The 20,621-nt window shown below is 46.5% G+C and overlaps 1 protein-coding gene across 2 annotated transcripts; it reads right to left on the bottom strand.

Annotated features, from left to right (window-relative positions):
- Positions 1–1,037: 1,037 nt before the first annotated feature.
- SLC2A6 (solute carrier family 2 member 6) lies at positions 1,038–19,184 on the bottom strand. Of its 2 annotated transcripts, XM_081896217.1 has the most exons (10): positions 18,912–19,184; positions 17,230–17,392; positions 13,235–13,441; positions 11,627–11,726; positions 9,279–9,490; positions 5,923–6,075; positions 4,738–4,846; positions 3,748–3,921; positions 2,879–3,024; positions 1,038–1,489 (listed from the first exon to the last, which is right to left on the bottom strand). In XM_081896217.1, the coding sequence occupies exons 3-10, from the start codon at positions 13,397–13,399 to the stop codon at positions 1,349–1,351; spliced, it is 1,200 nt and encodes a 399-aa protein (XP_081752343.1). In that variant the 5' UTR covers positions 13,400–13,441; positions 17,230–17,392; positions 18,912–19,184; the 3' UTR covers positions 1,038–1,348. The 2 variants fall into 2 exon arrangements, with proteins under 2 accessions (XP_081752343.1, XP_081752344.1); XM_081896218.1 differs by lacking the exons at positions 17,230–17,392; positions 18,912–19,184 and adding an exon at positions 16,321–16,499.
- Between the last annotated feature and the right edge of the window lie 1,437 nt (positions 19,185–20,621).

Here is a 20,621-nt window from a genome sequence, read left to right as displayed (position 1 = left end):
TGCCAAGCAATTATTCATTATTTGAAAAATGGCACTATTAAAGCAAATATGTGTGCTTGGGCTGCAAATACAAGAACAGAATGCAATGCCATTTGCTGACGTTTTAAATACATAAACATTTTCCATCTAGTTCAATAAATAGTTGGGGCTTCCTCTTCTCCTTAGAAGTAGTATGAAACCAATGTGCAGTTTAAAAAGCTAAAGCTGCCTATGGTTAATACACATAATGCATTCTGATGTTTGGCGTTGGATTCCATGGTGTGGTTGTTGGGGCTGCCAACTTTTTCAACTGGTTCCTGCAGCTGTGCCTCTCACTGCAGTTTTCTGAGCAGATGACTTTGCTGACTTTGCTCTCCATGATATGAAAAGAAACCCTTGTTTATTTCTGTTTGTCAAGCCCAGGAGTTAGGTGGTAATGATGATAATGATATTGGTCAGGTCACTTGGCAATGGCAGCAACAGTTGTGCTGAATGTGATCAGAGCTGCCAGTGGAATCTGGGTCCTTGACAGACTTCTTGAATGCTATTGGCTAAACGTCTTATAGACAGGGGCCCATGGCAATCTAGTGTTCTTTTCCATTTCCATTGTTTCTCATGGACCAGGAAAATAGGTGTGGTGATTGTCAGGTAATCTGCTAGACCCAAGCTGAGCACATGGGGAAATGACAAATGGTGCCTCTAGCCAATATTTTGTAGGAGGGATTTCAAACACATACTGAAATGTCAGATTTGCTTAAATAAAGCACTCAGTTGCTCTAGTTCAAATAAATCCATTTTTAAAAAGGGGGGAAATGGACTGTGTGGTTTGGATAGTGATGGAGAAGTCCATTGAAACACCTGGGATGAACAAATGATTAATTGCACCCATGGCACTTTCTCAAAATTCCAGATATGCTCACTGGCTCACAGATGTTGGCGGCCCTTGGTTCACAATGTTCAAAATGCTTCACACACATCCTAATAGCAGACCTTGCAAGGTAGGTCAGTATCATTGTTTTTATATTGCAGATGGAGGGAGCTAATAAAGAGAGAGTGGCTTGCCTTCAACCATTTAATGAGTTTGTGACTGAAGCAAGGTTCCAACTGAGAACTTTCTGGTGTGTATTGCAACCTCTTAGCTGCCATGGTACCTGTCAGTTTTAAGGAAATTAATAAATGCATATGAGCAATAATATCTCACTATATCCGCCCCCACCTCCCATCCCAGTTGAAGGACTGGAGGAGCTTGGATAATAAGTTATCACAGTGGTCCACCTGCCATGGCCTCAAAAGTCTCTCATTTGCTCATATTGTAAGGACTTGAATTGATGTTGAAAGTTCATTTAAGGCAGTGGAAAGATTCCATACATTATTTCTGCCCAGTCCGGAAGTATGATTCAATCTGCTCCAAGGACCTTCCTTTGGTTTCAGGAATGAAAAACGTGAAGATAAGGTTCACTATGCAGATAGCGCCAAAGAAGAAGAAAGGAACCTCCAGACCATACTGTGCCTGGAAAAGAAAAAGAAATTATCCTTTGGACAAGCAGAGAAAGAGGACATGGGGCAGAGTGAAAAGTACTTATTTATGCATTAAATCTATTTCCTAGGTGCTCCTCCCACTTTTGACTGTGGCCTTGCCCACTAGTCATATGTGGCCCCTGTGCTAAAAAAACAACAACATTCCCCAACCCTGCTCTAGACCCTGGTGAGGGTACTGAGACTTTGGCTTCATTCACACCACTATGCACTATGGTGGCGCTATGATGCCACTTTAAACAGTCATAGTTTCCTCCAAAGGATTCTGTGGGTTGTACAGTGGTACCTCAGGTTACATACGCTTCAGGTTACGTACGCTTCAGGTTACAGACTCTTCAGGTTAAGAACTTTGCTTCAGGGTAAGAACAGAAATCATGCTCCGGCGGCACGGCGGCAGCAGGAAGCCCCATTAGCTAAAGTGGTGCTTCAGGTTAAGAACAGTTTCAGGTTAAGAACGGACCTCTGGAACGAATTAAGTACTTAACCCAAGGTACCACTGTAGTTTGTTAAGGGTGCTAAAGGTTCCCAGGATCAGGGGTCAGACTGTTAAAGCAGGTTAGGGCTGTGTAAATGTTACCAGCTTAAAACGCCGCTAGGTCCTTTTTCTCAGTTTCACCTGAAACTGGGTTTGTGGGGAAAACACATCAAAACATAATATTCCATAAGAAACGACACGATAGATACAGATTGTGGGGGGGCTGCACTGAAGGTGAATGGGGGGGTGTACATAGCCCCTTTCTGTGGCATATCTCGCAACATGTATGAAGTCTCTTCTTCAGGGCCATCTTAATCATATATGCGGTGCTGGGGTGCAAAGATCCGCCTGGCGCGCCCCCCCAAGTCGACCTTTTTTAGGGGGGGACCACAAAGTTGTGGACATTTTTTTTAGGGCGGGTCAGCGAGGTGCACACAGCAGAGCTGGCTGGGCTGGCCACCTCAGCAGCAATAGAGGAGCCTGAGGCGGTGGCAGCGGCAGTGGGGGCAGAGCAAGGCTGGGGCCAGGTGCCTGGGGGGGGAGGGGGGGCAAGGAGAGCCCAGCACAACAGTCGAGCCCGAGGTGGCGGTGACTGAGTGAAGCCAGGCGCCTTGTGTGAGCCACGTGCTCTGGGCAGGCCTCTTGACGGCCCGGGCACGCAGGAGAGTGGAGTCAGCCGGCTGCCTCAGCACCTCGCTTGCCTGCAGCAGAACTGCTGCTGCGCTCTGACAGGCTCTGCTCTGCTCTACAGCGGCTGTTGGCTCTTCCCAATCCCCGGACTCCAAATCTCGGCCCCAGACTCTCAGCCTGGCACCCCTGAGAGCCCGGCGCCTGAGTGCCCCGCACCCCTTGCACCTATGGGTAAGCCGACCCTACTCTTCTACTTACCTTAACCAACAGAAAGACTTTTGTCAAGACAAAGGCAGTCAACCAGCTCACAAGAACACACAACCCAGACACTGTCCCTCGGGCCTTCAGTGGGAGAATCTCAGCCATCAGCAGCCAGGTGATGGGACCCCAACCGATGGCATAACCTAGAGACAGGAAAGAGGAGCCCCTCTGAAAAACCTCAGGCAAAGCTGAATGACTAGTCCTTCCTCAAACATGTTAGTGTGGCAAACCAAAACAGCTATAACTGTCAATTTTGATTTAGTTCTGTTCTATAACAGCAGGTGTAGGGAAGCTTTGACATAAGGAGAGCACTGCTGGCTCAGAGCAAAGGCCCATCTAATCCAGTATCCTGTTGTTATGGTGGCCAACCACATACCCCAAAGGGAAACCAACAAACAAGTTCTGAGCACAACAGCATTCTCCCAACTCATGGTCCCCAGTGACAGGTACTGGAGGTAATACACTTCCATCATGACTGGTAGCCATTGACAGGCTCCTCTTCCTCCATGAATTTGTACAGTACTCTTTTAAAATCATCCAAGCCGGTGGTCATCATTGCCTCTTGTGAATTCCATAGTTAAACTATGTGCTGTGTGAAGAAGGTCTTTCTCTGATCTGTCCTGCATCTTCCAACATTCGGCTTCACTGGATGTCCGTGAATTCCAGCGTTATGACAGACAAGAGAAAAGTTATTGTCTTTCCACATTCTCCACACCTTGCATAATTTTATACTATAAATGCCCTGTGATCCTCAGTTGAAGGATGGTATATAAATTTAATTTGCAATAATAGTAAGCCACATCAAGCTACTGCTTAAAACATTCAGAGGGTATCTGGGTGGCTTCCTGTTCTTGACAATAACATACCTACAATGAAGACCATGGTGGCAATCAGAGGGATGACAGTGAGGCCACTTATCCAGCTGGTAGCCAGGCCCTCATGGCTGCTACAGTTAACCATAATTGCTGAATTGTGGGAATATTGAGGTATGAAGTGGATGTAGAAGCCCAAAGTCAAGTTTGAGGCAAGCATAATGATGGCTGTCAAAAAAGAAGAAGAACAGTGTGAGATGTGAGGTTTATTTATGTCTGGGAATTTCCTCAACCTGCTCATTATTTCACACCCAGTCTCTGGATCCTGACATTCTAGGGAGATGGCCCTGTGGCTAAGAACCTACAGGGTTTTCCCCCCTGTAAAGTGCTTGGGGTAGGAGAACTTTGGCCTACCTCATGGATGTTGCTGAACTACACCTACCATCCCTAGTGTAGTTTAATGACCAATCTCTCTTCAGAATTCGGAACTCCAGAATTGTAGCTCTGTGAAGGCCATAAGGGGTTTCCTTAACAGCTTTCAGTACCCTTAACTACGGCTCCCAGAATTCTTGTGTGGAAACCAGGACTGTTTAAAGTGATATCATAGTGGTTTAAATGTGTGGTGTGAATGTGGCCTAGGCCAGTGTTTCCCAACCTTGTGCCTCCAGATGTTTTTGGCCTACAACTCCCATCATCCCTAGCTAGCAAGACCAGTGGTCAGGGATGATGGGAATTGTAGTTCAAAAACAGCTGGAGGCACAAGGTTGGGAAACACTGGCCTAGGCTGGCAAAGGCAAATGTTGCAAAGCACCAGCGGCCCATTTCACTTTATCGGGTATCTGGTTTGGGGGGTGATGGGGAGAGAATGCCCACCCGCACCCCACATGTTCAGTGCTTTCAATTCAATACTTTCTCTCTCCCCTATCTCTCTCCCCCACACCCAAATGATTGAGCCAAACAATTCCCCAAAGCTGGTTTTGACTCTGCAAAATTGATCTATAGATGCACCAGGTGGGGTGTGATAAGAGTGGACAAAACCTGCACCTGAGATATACAGAAGAACCTTCCTTCCGACTTTGTCCATTGAGAAGGTGGCCACTGCCACTGATGCTAAGCGTACGGCCCCCACGATAACAGCATCATATTGTGGCTCCTGCAAAGGTAAAAGGAGAAAACATTTAGCGTGTCTGAGGCTCCTTCCCTAAGTCAGCATTTTCTTAAAACAGACACACGCAGCGAACAGGAGATAACTGGCCAAACTGGACATGATAATAAATCCTCCCCCGCCCCCAACCCATTTCCCCTTTCTCTCGTGTCTCTTTAGGCTGTAAGCCTGAGGGAAATGAGAGTTTTATTTTTTTCTGTTACGAGAATGAATTTAATAAACTAAGAATGATATAATATTTTTTCTTAATCAATAGTGGATGTGGATGAGGAGCAATTTTTTATGGTGATTCCAAATGCCACATTTAGCTTCATGTCTAGTTTGGTGCTGGGGTGTGGGGAATGTACAGGTTATGAAGGTATTTTATTTTATTTATCACCTCTATATGCCACCTTTTCTCAAGGTGGTGTACATCATTTCCCTCCTCCCCAGTTCATCCTCACAAAAATCCTGTGAGGTAGATTAGGCAGAGATATGGTGACTGGCGCAAGGTCACTCAAGCAGCTTCATGGCTGAGTCAGGATTCGAACCCTGGTCTCCCAGGTCCTGGTCCAACACCCTAACCTAACCATTGTGCCACAATGGTAGAATGAAACATACAGTGAACAAGCAGCACCCTCACTTCTGTAGGCTGATTTGGTATTTGATTCCCTCGATGCTGTTAAATTAGAACTCCCGTTAGCCCATCAGCATAGGCAATGGTCGGGGGAGTTGCGGGGCAGGGGCTGTCTGTATAATGAAAAACTTTAATAAAAACATGGGAAAACCCCTCCCCTTGGGCAGTGATACTGATGTAGAACAGAATGTCTCTCCTTTCATCTGAGGAACGTTGGAAGGCATGCTGTAAAAACTAAATTACATCTGCTCCAAACATTTAAATCACTCTCTTACCACTTTAAACAGTCATGGCTTCCCCCAAAGCATCCTGGGAACTGTTGTTAGAAGGCCCCTTCACAAATGAGAGTTTGCAGGATACTTCAATGGAAGCCAAAAAAGGAAGGTAGTGGGTGGAATGGGGGTGGGGACAGGTCCTGAGGAGAATTTCGGATAAGTGGCTAGCTTACCAATATGACCTCTGTGCTGCTAAATATCACCTGCAAGTATACAAGAATGGGGGTAACCCCTGAGAGCTGCTGCAGGAACCTCATCAACAAGGTGATAGCCAGCGGTTTCCAGATGTAGGGCTGCTTGATCTCTTTCCAAGAAATTGGTCTGTTCTAAGGAAATATGGATACAAATGGCTCAGACAGATCCATTTCACACACACCCAGGAACAAGATCAGGATTTCGTGGAATGGCCTCCAAGGAATGGAATGATGCCTTCCCTTTTGCTTGGCTCTCCCTTTCGATAGACAATTGCTCCTATGTCTAGGGAGTCTTTGGCCTTCCAGAAAGTGCTGAAGTACCATTCTCCCCTGGGAGTTGTAGTTCAGCAGCACCTGAAGGGCCAATGGCTCCTCGCACCTGTTCTATATCAAGAAGAAGACAGAAACACATCACACTTGAGGATTTGTTGCCTTCCAGATGAATGGAGGAGGAATTCTTGCGGGAAACTATTTCCATTCAGGGGTATATTCTAGATTTGGCCAACCTCGTGCCCTCTAGATGTTTTGAACTACAGCTCCCACCAGCCCCAGCAAGCATAGGCAGCTAGGCAGGCTATTTCAAAAGCTTCAAAGGTGGGGAAGACAGTGCGGGGGAGCCAGGGCCGTCTTACGCATATCTGGCACCATGGTGCAAGGATCCTTCTTCCGCCCCCCCACCCCTACGTTTCCTTCTGGGCAGGCAGTGGCTGCAGGGCAGCTCCTCCGGCGGGGCGGAGGCTCCGGGTCCGGGCGAGGGCGGCGAGCTGATGCCAGGAGGCGCTGCATCCAGCCTCCGCCTCTTCCCTGGCGCCCTCCAGAACTTGGTGCCATGGCTCCCCGTGCCACTAGCCTCTATGGCTAAGACGCCCCTGGGGTGTGTGTGCAATACTCAGACTACAGTGTTAAGTAACTGTAGCTTTAAAACTCCAGGGCACTTTGCAAAGGAATCTGCCAGACTGCAGATTCCGAAGTGGGCCACTGACCTGCCCCTGGTCATAATCCTCTTGGGTTGGATTAAGTACTGTACTTTTCCATGTATAGGACTATGTTTTTTACTGAAAAATTATGTTTAAAAATAGTGGGTTGTCTTACAAATGGGTAGTGCCTAGCGGGGACGTGGTGTTTTCTTAATTTTTAGTCCCCCCAAATAGGGGGCATCTTATACACGGTGTGTGTGTGTGTGTGTGTGTGTGTGTGTGTGTTATACACGGAAAAGTACAGTAAGTGGGATTTAGAATCTGAGTAAAGGCAGATTCCTCCTCCAGCCCTACTTTTAAGACACAAGAATGTAATTTGGGAGCAGGGGGCACAGAAGGAGATGAGAAAATTGGGGTGGTGCCACTTTAGAGTTCTCCTAGTTAACTGCAAACTGTGAGGCCGTTTTTATATTACATATTATATATATATATATATATATATATATATGCAGGTTTTGGTGTCCTCGGGTGTCTTCCCGTGTAAAAGTTGGGGTGTCTAGGCGACGTTTCGACGAGGTCTCACTCGTCATCTTCAGGCTGGTGCTTTCGGCTTCTTGTTACTGGAACAGAGCAGGATCTCAGTGTTTGAGTTCCTATAAATACTGTTGAGGGGGTGTGGTGTATAGCCTCCAATGTTCTGGGCAGAGAGGAAGTTCCCAGGCTAGTGTGCCTTTTCTTCTTTTGTTCCTTAATTACTTGAGGGATATCTTGAGTGTCGAAACGTCGCCTAGACACCCCAACTTTTACACGGGAAGACACCCGAGGACACCAAAACCTGCATTCCTGTACCCGTGAAAATCTACGAAAGCAAATATATATATATATATATATATATATATATATATATATATATATATATATATATATATATATGCTTTCGTAGATTTTCACGGGTACAGGAATGCAGGTTTTGGTGTCCTCGGGTGTCTTCCCGTGTAAAAGTTGGGGTGTCTAGGCGACGTTTCGACGAGGTCTCACTCGTCATCTTCAGGCTGGTGCTTTCGGCTTCTTGTTACTGGAACAGAGCAGGATCTCAGTGTTTGAGTTCCTATAAATACTGTTGAGGGGGTGTGGTGTATAGCCTCCAATGTTCTGGGCAGAGAGGAAGTTCCCAGGCTAGTGTGCCTTTTCTTCTTTTGTTCCTTAATTACTTGAGGGATATCCTGAGTGATTTCTTGAGTGATATCCTGAGTACCACTTAGGTGGGTCATTAGGTGTGGATTAGTTGCTAAAGTCTTTGTGTCTTGACCTCTTGAACTTTGTGAAGAGTTTTTCTGAGAAGATGGCTGTACTGCACTTAGTTGTGCTCTGGCTTGGCTTCGTGTATAGGGGCGAGCTGACACAAGCCACAAAACCACAGCTCGCCCCTATACACGAAGCCAAGCCAGAGCACAACTAAGTGCAGTACAGCCATCTTCTCAGAAAAACTCTTCACAAAGTGGTACTCAGGATATCACTCAAGAAATCACTCAGGATATCCCTCAAGTAATTAAGGAACAAAAGAAGAAAAGGCACACTAGCCTGGGAACTTCCTCTCTGCCCAGAACATTGGAGGCTATACACCACACCCCCTCAACAGTATTTATAGGAACTCAAACACTGAGATCCTGCTCTGTTCCAGTAACAAGAAGCCGAAAGCACCAGCCTGAAGATGACGAGTGAGACCTCGTCGAAACGTCGCCTAGACACCCCAACTTTTACACGGGAAGACACCCGAGGACACCAAAACCTGCATATATATATATATATATATATATATATATATATATATATATATGGAAGTCTGTTCTTAAACCGAAACTGTTCTTAAACCGAGGTGCTCTCTCCCTAATGAGGCCTCCTGCAGCTGGTGCCCTTCCACCGTTCGGCTTCCATTCTTAGACCGAGGTAAATTTCGGAAACCGGGACACTACTTCCGGTTTTGCGGAGTAGTTCGTAAACAGGACTGTTCTTAAACTGAGGTACCACTGTACAAACTAAAACACAGCCCTCCTTCAAAATTCACACTTTGCCAAATTTTGTAGTGCTGCACTTCAGCCAAGTAAGGTGTACAAAAATGAAAATGCTAGGCAAAGCATCCATAAAAATGCCTATATGGGTGAAAATTGGTTCAAAAATGCATTGAATTAGAGAAAAGTGGCCTTGCAAAAAAAAAAAAAGTGGGGGGACATTAGGGAACATCTCATTAAAAAATGTGTACAGTAAGAGAAATTCACACAAAAATGCTGACAAATTTTCACAGGAGCTTTTTTTTTTTTTTGTAAGTTGCAAAAGGATGTGAAAATGTGGAGAACTGAATTTACGACTGGAACAAAGGAACTGAAATTGACATGTTCGACCCTCCCTTCCATAGCACACCTGCTCACTGAAGCTTTCCTTGATTCGCTCGTATTCCCACCAGTACTCTGCCTTTGCTCCTCTCAGCCATACCAGGGCATCCAGGGCCTTATCCTCCCTCCCCTTGGAGACCAGAAAACGAGGTGAGTCAGGCATGAAAGACAGCAATACAATCATGAGTAGGACAGGCACCTGTCCAGCCACTGCCATCCAGCGCCAGGGAACAACGAGGCCTGCAGTGGGAAGAGGACAGAGCAAGAGGTGAGTGAAGGACTGTCTCCAACAAGCTGCAACAGTAATAAACAACCATACCCCTCTACTCCCCATGTTCAGAGCTGGTGTAGTCCACACTTGGGGAACCTTTGGGCCTCCAGATGTTGCTGAATTACTGCTCCCATCATCCCTGGCTGTTGGCCATGCTGACTGGGGCTGATATAGTTCATGAGTATCTGGAGGGCCAAAGATTACCCATACCTGTTGTAGTCCAATATCAGCTGGAAGATACCATGGTGACTGCCCCAGCTTTGGGCACAACAGCTTAAATGTACAGTAATTCCAGTCCTTTTTGTCATCTTGGGAAGGCCTACAAAATTACTGCTGGATCCCCTTTCTCTCTCCATTCCTTTACCAGCCAGGCTGTTTCAAAAACCTTACATGTTCTGAGTTAATTGGCAGGCGCCCTGAGCGACTGCATTATCTCCACCCAATCTGTTGTTTCGATCTCAGGTTTTGCAACCAAGAGCCTGACTGCGACATTATCGGCTCCCCAATCCTGTCCAGTGTGTTTGGTCTTCCGTGGGCACTTCCTGGCTCTTGCGTTACACAGTCCTTGCCTCTTGAATGTCAACCTGAACATTTACAGAAAAGGTTGACTGGCCCCTGAAAGAGTAACCTGAAGAGCCAGTGTGGTGCAATGGTTGGAGAGTTAGACTACGACCTGGGAGGCCAGGGTTCAAATCTATCTGATTCCAACAGGAAGTAGCTTTCGTGACTCCAATAATTGGTTCATCTAGCTCAGTAATGCCTGCACTGGATGGCAACAGACCTTGAAAGGTTTCAGATGCAGGTCTCTCCCAGCCTTAACTGGAGAAGATGGGGAATGAACATGGCACGCAAAGCAGATGCTCTGTTATGGTGCTATGGCCTTTTCCAGGAATATAAGAAACCACCTTATGTTGAGTCAGCCCATTGGTCCATCTAGCTCAGCGGTTCTCAACCTGTGGGTCCCCAGATGTTGTTGGACTACAACTCCCATCATCCCTGAGCTCTGACCTTGCTAGCTAGGGGTGATGGGAGTTGTAGTTCAACAACATTTGGGGACCCACAGGTTGAGAAAGGCTGATCTAGCTCATTAGTGTCTGTACTGACTGGCAGCAGTTCTCCAAGAGTTTCAGACAAGGAATAAGAGCCTGCTGGATCAGGCCAATGGCGCTTCTAGTCCAGCATACTGTTCTCACAGTTGCCAACCTGATGCCCCAATGGGTAGCCCACCAGCAGCACCCAAGATCCAGGGCACTCTCCTCTCCTCTGGAGTCTTTCACAGCCCAACTGGAGCTGCTGGCTATTAAACCTAGGACATTTCTACATGCAAAGCATAAGCTCTGCCACTGATCTGAAGCCCACGCCCCAGACATTGGCTAAGCTCTGATAACCAATGTGTATTTCTGCCATCATCATCATCATCATCATCATCATCATCATTTATTTATACCCCGCCCATCTGGCTGGGTTTCCCCAGCCACTCTGGGCGGCTTCCAACAAAGTATTAAAATACAGTGGTCTGTTAAACATTAAAAGGTTCCCTAAACAGGGCTGCCTTCAGATGTCTTCTAAAAGTCTGGTAGTTGTTCTTCTCTTTGACATCTGGTGGGAGGGCGTTCCACAGGGTGGGTGCCACTACCGAGAAGGCCCTCTGCCTGGTTCCCTGTAACTTGGCTTCTCGCAGTGAGGGAACCACCAGAAGACCCTCGGAGCTGGACCTCAGTGTCAAAGGTCTGAGAAAGGGTTAAACACAGAATGACTTCAAAAGATCAGATAAATAGCTTGTGAAATTTCCAGTGTTTCTCCAAACAAATAAACAAGGAGTCACTGGGTTGGAAACCCTGCAATTTGGGGAGGTCCTGAGCTGGTCTTACTTGTCCAACCAGAAGACTAGGCCCATGTATTGGAAGAGGGGATGCAAGACTCTGGCAGGGGGAGGAGAAGGATACCTTAATCCTTCCAGAACAAACAAAGCATTCCAATCATCTCTGAAGCCCAGTTCTCCTGTCTGAAGACACCACTGATCTAAGGACCACCAGCCGCCCTACGTTTAAGCCAAATAGTCTGACGCTGATCCGTTCCTCCACAGTTCACATCCAATTACTTGCCTAAAGCATAGAGGAAAAGGGCACCCAAGACGGCCATGATCTGAGGGCAGGAGCCCAAAGCTCCCCGGACTCCAGGGTGAGAGATCTCAGAGATGTACACCTGGAGGGACAGAAAAGGAAGGTAAGTTGCCAGAATTTAATCAGCAGAACAGGGGTGTGTGTGTCCAAATAGGCTTTGCACAGAGTAGACCCAGTGAAATTAATGGACCTAAGTTAATGGATGTAGCCACAAATAGGGATGGATGAATCTATCAGTTTCAGCTTCTCTCAGTTTCTTGTTTTAACAAGCATAACATCAGTCATCCATGTTTGTACATTAGCCTGTGATTTTTTTTTATAAATAACATGTCCTCAAAAAAAAGTCATCAACATTTTTTGTGCGAATGTCTCCTACTCTACGTGTTATTTCTGAGCAGTTTTGCACTTCTGTAGGTTATTTTCACTGATATATGCATTGATGCACTTTACCTTAGCACATGCATTTTTTGAGACATTGCGTGGCTGGAAAACTGTAGTGCAAAATCCAGATGAGTAGGTATTTTGTAGAATGGCTGTGTTTTGGTTCAAATATTGTGTTGGGAATTGCATTTTTTAAAAGTTTACATTTGAATGAGAACTTAATTTCTCCCCTGTTCCTTGCCACATACTGTCGGATGCAATATGCCTCTGAATTCCAGTTGCTGGGATTCATAGGTGTAGAGAACTCTGTTGCACTCAGGGCCCCTGAAAGGTAGGTTAGTATGAAAATCAAACAGCTCATGATTGTCAACACTGATTGGCAGTGACTTTCCAAGATTTTAGGCGGGGAAATTTTCCCAGCCCCATCTGGAGATGACAGGGACCTTCCACATAAAAAGCAGATGCTCTACCACTGAGCTATGACTGTTCCCCTAAAATTAAATTAAGCTTTCCAGTCCTTATGGTTCCAAATAATGGTCTGGTTTAAATGGGAAAACTTGGGAAGCTGCCTTCTACTGAGTCAGATGCACTGCTCCACTATTGTTGACTGTTAGTGGCTCTCCAAGGTTTCAGACTGGGGATATTCCCAGCCCTACCTGAAGATGCCAGGGGTTAAATCTGGGGCCTTCTACGCAAGGCAGATGCTCTCCCATTGTACTATGGTCCTTCCCCTAATATTCCTGTGGTCCTTTCAGGAGACAGAAAGGGGGAACTACAACTCAGGACACCACTACCTCCAGCTTCACTATTTTAAATATTGCTCAGCCAGTAAATGGAAGAGGAAGGAAGTGTGTGGCAGAGACAATTATCACTTTACCATCCAGGCTCTTGGGCACATGCCCAAAAGTAGCTGCGGAGGCAAGAAAATCTCTATGACCCATCCAAGTTCCAGTGTGGGCTTAGCAATTCCTGGATGTTTTCTGGGAAGAGGGACTGGTTATTACACCACTCTCAGAATGGTGGTTTTGGGAGGTGAACAGGAGTCTCCTAATGACTCTTGGCACCCTGAACAAACTACACTTCCCAGGATTCTTTGGGAGGGAGCCATTACTGTTTAAAGTGGCCTCAAAGTGCTTTCAACGTATGGTACTCAATTTGAGTTTGCTGGAATGAGATTGAACCTCAAGGAAAAGAACATTGTTGACTTACTGGGATGGAAGCAGAAGTCACTCCCCCAGCAAATCCTGTTAACAGCCTGCCCACCAGCAGCATCCAGGTCCCTTGGGCGCTGGTCATAAAGAGATATCCGATGACAGATGGGACAGCAGAAAACATGATGCTCAGCTTGCGGCCCAGGTAGTCGTTGAAATACATGGTGCCCAAACCACCTGCTGCGACTCCAAGAGTGAACACAGACTGCCAGACACACAAAGAAACAGGGGCAATATGTTAGGAAAGCAAATATGATCATGATGGTGGCCTGAAACCATAGAAATAGGATTGCAACTAGTAGGCTTTGAATTCAGCACCCTGAGAAATCTGGCCTGGGGGAAAAATAAATTTTCCATGATGAAGGAAAGACTTGAGGGAGCTGGGTATGTATAGCATGGAGAAGAGCATTCTGGGAGCTAATATAAGGTAGGGCTGCCATACACCTGGCAAACAGAATATGACGGTATTGGTTGTCTGAGATTTTTTTTGGGGGGGGAAGCCCTCAACAACTTTTGTGTTTGAATTGCATCTGAAATATGGCAACCCTAATATAATGGCCGAGGTGCTGTCACATGGAAGATGGAGCCTCTTGTTTTCTGTTGCTCCAGAGGGCAGGATCTGAACCAATAAATTCAAATGATTAAAAAGAAGATTCTGACTAAACATAAGGAAGACATTTCTGACAGTAAGAGCTGTTTGAGAACAGTGGGATGGACTCTCAGAAGGTGATGGACTCTCCTTCATTGGAGATTTCTGAACAAATGCCGGGTGGCCATCAGTTGGGGATTCTTAAGCTACATTGCAGGGGGTGGGACTAGATGAACTTGTGGTCCCTTCCAGTGGCAGAGCTTCATGCTCTGGCACCGGGGGCAGAGATCAGGCGTGGGCGTGGCTGGCACGCGTCCTGGAGGCATGGCACACCGCCTGCGGGGTCGTGGTGCCCAGCACGAGCAGAGGGGCAGCTGTGATGGTGCCCCACCAGGATCATGCTGCCGGGGGTGGTACGCTCCCCCTGCCCTCCTCTTCCTCTGCCAGTGGTCCCTTCTAGCTCTCAGCGTGAATAGAGTGTCCTATATAGAACCATGAGTATTTTGCCCAGGAAGGAAGCATCACAAGCAAGTCTAGTGGGTTGTATAGTCTGTTCATTAAAGTTATGTTTGTCTTTGGAATCGGTAATGACACCTGAACAATTACTCTCACTAGAATGAAGATTACAGGCTAGGGGGGCTGGGATAGGTTGTGGAAAATAGGCAGAGCTGACATGCCTCTTAAACCCACCCATCAACTATATTTAAGTATATTTGCATATTATTAAAGCCTCAGTGTAGGCGATGTTAAGAGAAAAAAGGGAAGCATGTGACATTATGGTTTAATCAACAAAAAACTCCCACATTGTCAGACAGGAAGGCCACTTTTAACACAGCCTCCTCTGCTAGAGCGACACACTGGAGCCAAAGCAGCAGCACCCAGTGGATGTATTTATCTCTCTGCCCTACTGGTTAAAATTAGCATCCGTTGACTAATCTGATGGATTTGCAGATCGCTCCCCAGATTAAAATTCTTAGGCCTAATCATCTCTGCAAAATCCACTTGTTTAATTTTTCAGAATCCTAGAGTTGGGCCATCTTCTAATTCGGGTCCCTGGAAAATCTTCCCAGGCCACAACCCTCACAGCCCTGCTTTCCATACTCTTTGAGTGGTTGAAATGAGCTGGATGAAGGCAAAATACCTCAATGAATTGCTTCTTTCCATACGAAGCAACTTGGACCCTGAGATCATCTTCTGAGGCCCTTTTTTGTGTGCCTTCTCCACAAGAGATCAGGAAGATGGCAACATGAGAACAGGCCTTTTCGGCAGCGGCTCCCTATGTGTGGAATGCTCTCCCCAGGGAGGTTCACCTGGTGCCTTCATTATACACCTTTAGGCACCAGGCAAAAACATTCTTCTTTAACCCAAGCCTTTGGCTGACTGACATCCACTGTCCTTTTAAAATGTGTTGGGGAGAAGGGGATTATTGGATTGTTTTTGTTTTTATTATTTATTCTCTGTTTTTACATTGTGGTTTTCTGTTGTAACTGCCCTGAGACCTGCAGGTATATATATATATTCATTCATTCATTCATTCATTCACCCCGCCCACTCTGGGAGGCTTGCAACACATATAAAACAACAGAAAAACATCAACCATTAAAAGGTTCCTTATACAGGTTGCCTTCAGATGTCTTCTAAAAGTCGTGTAGTTATTAATAATAGCATTTGCATTGTAGTTCCACCCACTTTCGCCTCTAGCCCCTCCCACAAATGCTATGCAGCCCTTGGAAATTTATCCAGGGGGGAATGTGGCCCTTGATTTATAATGCTGTAATTGTTGTTGTTATTATTATTATTATTATTATTATTATTATTATTATTATTAATACCCTGCACATCTGACTGGGCACTCTGGGCGGCTTCCAACAGAATATTAAAATACAATAGTCTGTTAAACATTAGAATCATAGAATCATAGAGTTGGAAGAGACCACAAGGGCCATCGAGTCCAACCCCCTGCCAAGCAGGAAGCTTCCCTAAACAGGGCTGCCTTCTAAAAGTCTGGTAGTTGTTTTTCTCTTTGACATCTGGTGGGAGGGCGTTCCACAGGGCAGGTGCCACTACCAAGAAGGCCCTCTGCCTGGTGTCCTGTAACTTGGCTTCCCGCAGTGAGGGAACTGCCAGAAGGCCCTCGGCACTGGACCTCAGTGTCCGGGTAGAACGATGGGGGTGGAGACGCTCCTTCAGGTATACTGGACCGAGGCCATTTAGGGGATTAAATGTCAGCACCAACACTTTGAATTGTGCTTGGAAACGTACTGGGAGCCAGTGTAGGTTTTGGAAAAAAAGTTCCCCACCCCTATGCTAATCCAGCCACGAGGTCATAGAAGAAAACTTAAGAGCAAGAACATCTCCAGGGCTCATCAGGTTCCAGTTGAAGACTTCCAAAGCAGAGGAGTCTACTCCTCCTCTTGGTAATTGGTTTGTTGCTAAACCTCTCTTACTGACAATATAATTTTCCTAACGTTCCATCTAAACCTACCCTCCTGTACCTGAAGCCTATGAGATCCACTTCTGCCCTCTGGAGCAGCAGAGAACCGTTTTGTGCCCTTAGGGATTTGAAAAATGCAATCGTGTCCTCTCAACAACCCTGCAAGCGAGGTAGAGTCAACTAATCCAAGATACAGCAACTTGCCCAGAAATAGAAGTCATATCCTTGCTTCAGCCTCAGCCCCTCACTCAGCTTGGGTTCTTCCATTGCAAAGGTTGAAGCAGATTCTTTTGGTTGAGCCCAGGGCTGCTGGGTCTCCTAAGGCTCACATGATGGCATATAGACCAGGGGGTGGAGCCTAACAGGATGGGGGGGGGCTAGCAGCAGGGCTGGTCCTATACATTTTGGCACTTGAGCCAAACCACAAAAAGGCACACACACCCCATCACTATAACCAGGGAAGGAGTGAGTGAAGATCTACATCAGGAACAAGGGGGATGGTGGTGGTGGGGATAAGGACATTCTTTGGGAAGAAGGATGGGAGGAGACTAGCAGCACTTCCTGTTTAGCAAAAGGCCGCTGTAGAAGTGGCATGGGGGTGCTGCCAAGGAAGTGGCAGATCTGGCCTCCAAGAAGCATGCTGCAGCTGTCGCTTCTGCCACTGGGTAGAAGCGATAAATTTATTGGAGGGTAGATCTGTTTCCCCTCTGGGTCCTTCTACCCTTGTGGATCCTGCTTCATAGGTGGACCAGCCTGGCTAGCAGCAAAAGTTCCCAAGCAGAAACTAGACCACCCCATCAGTCTTAGATTTTAATATTTCCCATGGAGACCCAGAGAAAGAGGCTAAAACCCTGCAGCTTTGGGTCATATTTTGAGACCTGGCACCCCTTGGGAACACTGCAATCCAACCAATGGCATGCACCTCTTAGGTCTATTTCTCCCGCCTTTCCTGCTGGCTGGCCACTCTTACCCCAAACCAGGATGCTGTTGCCTCTGTTAGTCTTAAATTGTGGACGAGAGATTTTTCCAAAGCAGGGATGACCGGGGAGGTGTAGACTAAAGCAAAACCAAAACTAAAGTTCCCAAGCACAGCAGCGAAGGTGGCAAGGAAGAGCCGATGGTTTTTAAGAGTCCTGGGAAGGAAAGGGAGAGAGAAGAGAACAATTACGGAATGACCAATGTGGTCCATCACGGATATTGATGGCAAGAGGGTTCCTGTATTTTTACGAGTTTGGTGGAACATAGGAAGAGCCCGGCTGGAATAGGTCAAAATTGGGTGGCCAAGGCAGCCATTGGCAGCATGCCCCTGCCAGGCTCCTAGCAACTTGCCCAGGGTTGCCAGGTACTGGTTCTATCATTGAGTGGAGCCTTCCTCTTTTGTAGCTCCATCTTATCGTCCTAAACTCCATGCACCTGCCCTCCATGCAGGCTGAATCCAACCCTCCAAGTCTCTCTGTATGGCCCCCTGAACTTTCTCCAGGCCTCGCACCGCTCCTAATCCACACCCTCTTTTAGTGCTTTTTCTTGGCTGAAATGTGTCCTTGAACTCTTATGTGTTAAGTATACTTGTTTAATTGACACTGAAATGGTGAATGCCTGTATGTATATTACTAAGGGTTGAACTGGAAATTTCCAAAACTAAAGAAGAGCAACAGGAGCTTTCTGCTCTCTAGCAGGTTGATGATTAACTGTTGATGTCTTCTGGTTTGTCTCGTGACTGACCTTAGATCACGTGAAAGCGATAGACTGATCTTTTATGCATATCTTAATCTGCGGGGGGGGGGGGGTGTCTCTGTTTTGTGTGAGTTGTTCTCAAGCAGCCAATAACAAAGGATGTGATAATGAGGTCTCTCCTAAAGGGAAAACAGCTCCAGGCTGTAATGGAGGTTGTGGAGAGACAGACCCTCCGTTTCATATTTTATAAGAAGCCCAACCTGTGTTGGGACATGCACATAACTGTAAGGAATTGTTTTTGGATGTATCATTAATGTTTTTGTACCTGTTTTGAAAGAAGATCTGGTTAGTAAAGCTTTGAACAATACTTATGGGTCTGGGCAGAGTTTTATTCCAAGAGGAGTTAGTTTTAATGCATCCAATTGCTTCAAGCTGCACAATATTAATATCTGCAATATTATCATGCTTCTTGCTCTACGTGTGTTACTTCACCCGCTTTTCCCTCTGGCAAATCTGGCCATTGCAGGCATGTAACCCTTGCCAGAACTGAATGCCTTGCCTCAGGCTGAAAATGTTTTCTCCCACTCCTGGGTCACAGAAACACAAACAACACATTATCAAAGTACATGATGTTTTGTACAGGAACCGTAAGCTAAACTGTCTGCTCCCTAGCCACCACCACCAAGAATCCTGGGACCTGTAGTTTTCCCTCCACAGAGGCACAATTCCCAACACCCTTACAAACTACAGTACCCAGGATTCTTTGGGGGAGGGTGAGCCATGTGCTTTAAACTTGCATTAGATATGCTTTAAAAGTATGGTGTGGATCTGGTGCGGGATGAGGACTAGCACCTTAAGCCAAAAGTATTCCAGGAAAGTGGGATTTAAGGGGGAAGAGTTATAAGCAAGAAAGGCATAAGAAGGGGGAAAAGGGAGATGAAATTAGCAGAGCTGTCTTAAGAGAGGCAGAAACTTTACCTGTAATATTCATTCTCCGCCTGCTGAGCATCTTTCTCCTTCAAGCTTTGATAATCTTCTCTAGGCTCCCTGCAGAGGAGCGGCTCTTTGATGCGGGGATCCAGGGTGGCTCAAGGTGTGCCTTTCCCTCTCAGAGAGAGATGGAGATGCAGCTGGGGGGCCCAGTTGTTCCCACTCCCTCTGCACCAGGAGATGCTGTTTGCCTTCCAGCAAACCTTCCTTCCCCAAATGGGCAAGGAAAAAGCAGAAAAGGCAAAAATAATAGCAACTGTAGAAGAAACACCAAACGAAGTGTGCTATTGGGGAGGAAATCTCTGTTCTGGTTGGTCTAGCAGCAGTCCAAAAAGAGGAAGTCAGGGAGGATGAGCAAACAGGGTGTAGAAATAAGATAACAGAGGAGATATCATGCCTGAGCTGGGTGACAAAGATAGGCAAATCAGATGGGTGGGATACAAATAATAAAACCATTATTATTGTCATTATCCTTGTTACGTTAGAAGAGAATCTAGCTTCCTTGGGCTGTGTACATGCCATACATTTAAAACGCACATCTCCAAAGGATCCTGGCAATTCCAGTTGACTCCTCACAGAGCAACTAATTCCCAGCAGCCATAACAATGGTGGGGGGATGTGATGCATGCTGTGTATGCTGTGTTTGTCTTCTCTATCCCCAATAGGTCTCTCCCCCAAGGTCAACTGGGGGAGGCTGCACCCTGCAGCTAAGCCCCTCCCACCATCTTCCCTCAGTTCCACCCACCCACCCAACCTGTTCTACCCTAACTTATGGGCATTCCAGTATCTGTGGCAAAAATCTTATCACATGCTGGATCCCTGACAGGAATTTTCCCAAGTCCAAGACCCCTTAAAGATTCCCACCCAGATGCTGCCTAAACAATTTATCCAAAGAAGAGCCCATGGCCCTTCCCAAGGAAGGTCTATTCTACTATCAAGCAGCTCCTTCTGTTAGGAAGTCTCTCCTAAGGTTCATTGTGAATGAGCATAGCTTGACATAGATCTGAACCCAGTTTGTTCCACAAGTAATTTATGCCCATAATTGTAAGTGGGTCCACTCTGTGTAGGACTAGTATTGAATACAACCCAACGCTTTTTTAATAGTGGAAATGTAGGACCTATTCCATATCTGCTATTGGGTTGGCCCTATAGCACAACAGGCTTTCATTCAGTAGGTGGTGTATCTGTTTTTTACTAACCCACTGGTGGTCTCCCCCACTCAATTGCCACAAGGCCTTGAAGGAGGGTGAAAGCTGTCCACAGGATCAGCCCAGCCATTTGACTGCAGCATCTATATCTTCCTGGGATTGGGAGACCTGTGGCCCTCCAGATGTTGGTGGGCTCCAGTTCCCATCATCCCTGATCTTCAGCGATGCTGGCTGGGGCTAATGGGAACTGGAGTTCAACAGCTATACACAGGGAAACTGAGGTTCTCCATTCCTCACAGATACACTGCAGCCACGTGGGATCACACCACATGAAAACAGCAAGCCATGTGTATGTGAGAGACTAAGAAGTCTCAGGGGCATTAGAACAGCCAACTTTTTCTTACAAGCTTTACTCTTGTGCTATCTTTTTAACTGGCCAAAAGCCCTGGGTCTTCCCGAACCGCTGTGTGCTGGAAGTGGGGGAAACCACAGGCTGCGTTTCCCCCACCTCTCCATGGAAATAGCTCAACCTGTTGAATTTTTGCTTGGT

This window comes from Podarcis melisellensis (genome assembly GCF_964234715.1).
Source record: "Podarcis melisellensis genome assembly, chromosome: Z".
In the NCBI taxonomy this organism is placed as follows: Eukaryota; Metazoa; Chordata; class Lepidosauria; order Squamata; family Lacertidae; genus Podarcis; species Podarcis melisellensis.
The sequence above is the reverse complement of the archived record's forward strand: the minus strand, read 5'-3'. Positions and strand labels throughout refer to the sequence as shown.

Bases quoted from the DNA above. Each gene is read 5' to 3' on its own strand.
- SLC2A6 (XM_081896217.1), bottom strand. From the start codon at position 13,399: ATGTATTTCAACGACTACCTGGGCCGCAAGCTGAGCATCATGTTTTCT. The intron at 6,076-9,278 runs GTGTGCTATGGA...ATATTTCCTTAG, and splicing joins AGGAAAGCTTCAGTGAGCAG to AACAGACCAATTTCTTGGAA. The intron at 1,490-2,878 runs GTAAGTAGAAGA...TTTCTTTTCCAG, and splicing joins AAGTCTTTCTGTTGGTTAAG to GCACAGTATGGTCTGGAGGT.